This window comes from Harpegnathos saltator, unplaced genomic scaffold (assembly GCF_003227715.2).
Source record: "Harpegnathos saltator strain DR-91 unplaced genomic scaffold, Hsal_v8.6 scaffold38, whole genome shotgun sequence".
NCBI classification, from domain to species: Eukaryota; Metazoa; Arthropoda; class Insecta; order Hymenoptera; family Formicidae; genus Harpegnathos; species Harpegnathos saltator.
In genome coordinates, this window is record NW_020230183.1 from 537,378 (window position 1) to 542,260 (window position 4,883).

The window sequence follows — 4,883 nt, forward strand, 5'->3', positions numbered from 1 at the left end:
AGAGAGAGAGAGAGAGAGAGAGAGAGACACGTGAGCGCGCGCGGTCATGGCAGTTTCTCTCGATGGTAACAACATTTAATTTTCCGCTCAAGTTGCGCGTCACTTCAGTACAACGAATTCAGTTGTGCTCCGCGTTGTTGCCCTTACGTATTCCGACTTGCGTTTGATGTATTCGATATTGGGCTTTCTCTTTCTTTCTCTCAGGAATTTCGGGTATTTCGGAATTCGACTCTCTCGGGACCGATCACCAACGCGACGAGTTGTGCATTTCGCGCGCGCGCGCGCGCGTCATACGGCCCGTTTTCTTCTACGTGTGCTCGCCGCACGAATTCCGAGGGAGTTCTTCCTGGGAGAGATGTCTCCCTGTCCCCTCCTCTCTCTCTCTCTCTCTCTCTCTCTCTCTCTCTCTCTCTCTCTCTGTGTCTCTGTCTCTCTGTCTCTCTCTCTCTCTCTCTCTCTCTCTCTCTCTCTCTCTCTCTCTCTCTCTCTCTCTCTCTCTCTCTCTCTCTCTCTCTCTCTCTCGCCCTTCTCCTCTCGACGCATGTCTCTTGTGCACGCACGTATGCCTCTCTTGTCCTCGACGATACACTTGTCGCGTCTCGATGCTATCAATCGAGAGTTACGCGGGCCAACAGCCGCGCGTTCCTCCGCAAATGATCGGTAGATTTTCGCAGCAATAAATTCAACCGCGGCTGTGCCGTGTACTTTTCCGACGCGGCAGGTAGCTTCGCTACCTTCTCGCTACTTGTGGCTACCTTGCTACCTTCTTAATCCCGGGACCTTTTGACTCGTTAATGCCAGTATACATTCTTAACTGGCTTAACTCGCTCTTCGTTACTCCAACGGGAGAAAGAGCGAGCGAGAGAGAAAGAGAAGAAGAGGAGGAAGAGGAGGAGGAGGAAGAGGAGGAGGAGGAGGAGGAGGAGAATGGGATAGAGATTCCGACTCTCAAGCATACAAAATCCTCTTTCTCTCCGCTCTCTCACAATCCGGAGGCAGGACGGCAGTAAAGCGTCCCTAACGGCGGATTCGGCCGCAACTCTAAATCTGGATGCACTCTTTTAGAAGTGTCTAACCCCGCTTCTGTTTCCCGTTCCACCACCGCGCTGCGTCTCTTCTCCCGCCGGCTTCTCCGTCTCTTCCTGGCCCGTCTCTTTTGCTACAACTGCACGATGCTGAGCGCGCGCGCACGCGGCCTACTGAAGCAGCGTGTCGCCGCATCCCGAAATCACGTGGAAAGTCGTCGTCGCGCGGCCGCTTGTTCACGAAACTCGTTCACGGAATCGCATTCGGCTGGCAAGCGCGAGGGAGAAAAGAATCCTTTGTCCCGCGGCGAGCGGGTGCGCGTCGGACGAGGTGCGAATCGAAGGCGCGCTCGCACTCTCTCTCTCTCTCTCTCTCTCTCTCTCTCTCTCTCTCTCTCTCTCTCTCTCTCGAGTTCGATCGCGCGCGCACGCGGCGCGAAGAGTGCGTCTCAAAGGCGTCTGAAGGGTGGCGGGTCGGTCCGTCGTCGACTGCGGCGAAATTCGTTTTGTGTGACGAAACACACCGCGTCGGTCTGGTGTATCCGTAAATACGCTCAGCGGCCATTCTCCGTTCCCAGAATAGCCTTCCAGCGCGCCAAAAATGAGATTCCTCATCGTGAGGGCCCGCGCCCCGGGGTGCGTACGTATTCTCTCGTTGTCTCTCTCTCTCTCTCTCTCTCTCTCTCTCTCTCTCTTTCTCTCTCTATATGTCTTTGCCTCTTTCTCCCGTGCAGCTCGCACGACGTGTTGTATTGTGCTCGTTTACTCTCGTCGCCGCGTCGTCGTCCGCGTCCACGGCGCGACGCGGACTAACGGGACGGATTTGCTCTCTCGCGGAGGGGTCGCGGTTGCACCACGGGCTTTCCGTTCGCTGGAAGGCGAGTGGTGATAGCGATCGGCGATAAAAGCCGGCTCTTATCCGGCGAAGTACGCCCCCGGCGGCCGATAGCTCCGAAGCATTGAGCGAGCGAGCGTCTCGCGCGCGAACAAATAAACCGTCGGCGCGCGCGCGCGCGCGCGCGTGGAAACGCGCGAGGGCGAGAAAAATGGTGGACGGTCCGACGACGGGGGGACGGTGACTCGTTATTTACCCCGTCGCTGCAAAAATAGCTCATCACACCGCGAGTGTTGTGTCCGGCTTCGCGCGTCTTTGCGAATGCACTCTCTTCATCCGCGGGGACGGGGGGACGCTTTATTTCCGTCGCGCAAGGTCGCCCGGAACACGACGTCTCACTCGTGCCCCGAACTCGTGTCATGTGTGGCAATCGTCCTCGCTCCGATCGCGGCTCCGCGCGGAAGCTTGCGATGGAAGCCGACGAAAGCCAAGAGATTGAACTCTCTCTCGACATGCTGCGAATCGCTCGCTCGCTCGCGCGCGCGCCGCTCAGCCCGCGGAGAATGCGCGCGTCGACGAAAAGAATCGCCGGCGGCGAATAGTGGGCGACTGGTACCGTTTATTCTACTTCCTCATGGCGGCTCGCGCGCTCGCGACTTTGTCGGGGGTGTGCGTGCGTGTGCGCGCGCGCGCGCGTGTAATCGATGCGATCGAGGCGCGCGATCGCAAGAGGATCCGCGAGTTCGATAAGGAAGGCTAATGCCGAGCCCCGCCGCCGCCGTCCGGGTCTCGCGAAAGGACTTACCGTTCGCTCTCGGCTATACAATATCTCGTGGGAAGCTTCGTCTAGAGGAGCGCGCGCGTGCTGACATGCTGTGTACACACGCACACACACACATGATGTGTGTGTGTGTGTACACGTGGACCGTTGCGTGTTCGCCGCCGCGCCGCAGCGCGATCGAACGCGCGTGCGTTCTCGGCGTCGCGACGACACGGCCGGTGTGCTTCTCGACGTCGGCGCTGTTTACCCGACGTCACCGGCTCATTCACACGACGACGTTATTAGCAGCGGTCGCTTCGAGGACCTCGGAGGAGTCGCGTATCAAAGCGCCGCTCCCCCCTCCCCGTTGGCCGCCGAGCGCTTGGAAAATGTCCGTCGAGCCGAGTTCTCGCGACCGGTTCGACTTGCGAGAGCTGCTTCCTCCAGCAAGCGCGGCCAGACCGAGTCGAATCGAATCGAATCGGTGCGGTGAATCGACGCGTCATGTTCTCGTAATTCGATCGCGGAGAGGACGAAACGTCGACGAAACGGTATCGCGTCGAGGATACGCGCTCGCTCGCTCGCTCGCTCGCTCGCGCGCGCGCGCGCACGTTCGCTCTCGAAGGAGATGCGCTTTTTGCCGGGGCTCGAGACTCGTCGCTCGTTCGCTCGCTCGCTCGGCTTCTCTCCTCCTGGGAGACGTGCGTGCGTGACACGCGTCCGCAAAAACGCGCGCGCACACGTGCTCCTGCGGCGTTTCACGTCGTGGGGCACGAGACGACGACGTCCGCCGCCGCTCGTTTGATAGCGCGACGTTTTTCATGGATCATCTCGGGATGATCCGCCGAGCGAGTCCCAGACCACATTATTGAAGCTGCCTTGCGATCGCACGTGGTGTCTTGGGAGGCACTTGGGTTGCTACGCGAGATTCGAAGACGCCCCTCCGAAGACTTTTGACCTCTCCTCGACCTTCTTTTTCTGCGAGTCTCTGTGATTAATGTTGCTAATTAGCGATAAACTCCAGTATCTCCCCCTCCCTCCCTCCCTCCCCCCCTCCCGCCAGAGATTAGTGCTTTCGAACCAAGCTTGCGTTGAAATGAGAAGAAGTTGTTTGAGAAAAACGTGACGATTGAAAGAAAGAGATTATTATTGAAATAATAAAAATTCAAAAAATTTCAGATTTTTCTTCATGTATATATTACAGAACTTGTGATCGTTAAAAAATGGAAAAGGGTCAAAGGGACTCCCTCCGGGAGGGGGAGGGGGAGTGGATACTTGCAGTGTTAATACACGATGCAATGTTTGATACAAATAAAGCGCGCACTGTTTCAATTGTTATTTAATGCTCGACGATTTCGGTCGTTGACTTTCCGTTGTCCGAGCCGGCGCGGGCGCCGGCGGCGGCTCAGACGATTTCGGAGCAACTTTGTGCGCCGCCGCTGCGACTGCGCTTCCGCTTCCAAGCTGACACGCGCGTGTGTGTGATCTTCTTGCAGGTGAGCGCGTCTGGAGTGTTCGAGTTGAGGCTAAAGTCCTTCGTGAACGAGTACGGCAAGGACAGCCTGGGCAAGTGCTGTTCCGGCAGCGTGTCCAGGACGGGCGAGTGCTCGGGCGTCTGCAAGACGAGGTTTCGGGTATGCCTGAAGCAGTACCAGGTGAAGATCGACACGACGTCGGCGTGCACGTACGGCGACGTGGTGACGCCCGTTCTCGGCGAGAACGTGGTCAACCTCAGCGCTAATGTCGCCATGACGAGCTTCACCAACCCCATCAGGTTCCCGTTCGAGTTCACGTGGCCGGTAAGTTTTTTTTTTCTCTCTGTGACGCGTGCGTGTGTGTGCGTATGTGTATGTGTATGCACTCGATTAGTCTGAACGGATCTCGTCGATGGTGCGTGTTATTTCATCTTCGCCGATGGCGGAAGACGATGATTGTGCCTGTCGCCTCGATCGCGACGCTGAAAATGAGAAAGTCGCGCGCGCGGTGGCATCTGCCCGTGAATTTTTGCCGTGGGAAAACTCAGCCCCGGACTTTCTACGGCCGCCGATGATGTAGCCAGCGGTGGCGCGGAAGAACGCGCTGAGCGCGCGTGGTCGCGCGAGTACAGGCGTAGGTTAGGTCCGGCGCGTACCGGCGAATATATCATTGTCGATTTGTGCGCGCGGTGATTTATAAACTTTCACGGACACCGCGCCGTGTGTCGACACGACGGAGTCTTGCGAGAGAGGTGCGTGTGTGGCGATTTTTTTTCTTCTCTTTCTCC

General features: G+C 57.6%; 1 protein-coding gene across 1 annotated transcript in view; it reads left to right on the forward strand.

The window, feature by feature from the left end:
- LOC112589018 (neurogenic locus protein delta-like) overlaps positions 1-4,525 on the forward strand; it is a 6,689-nt gene extending 2,164 nt beyond the window's left edge. The window contains exon 2 of the mRNA XM_025300660.1: positions 4,117-4,525. Within this exon, the coding sequence (XP_025156445.1) occupies positions 4,117-4,494 (378 nt within the window). The 3' untranslated portion in view covers positions 4,495-4,525. The remainder of the gene's footprint in view (positions 1-4,116) is intronic.
- The last annotated feature ends 358 nt before the right edge of the window (positions 4,526-4,883 follow it).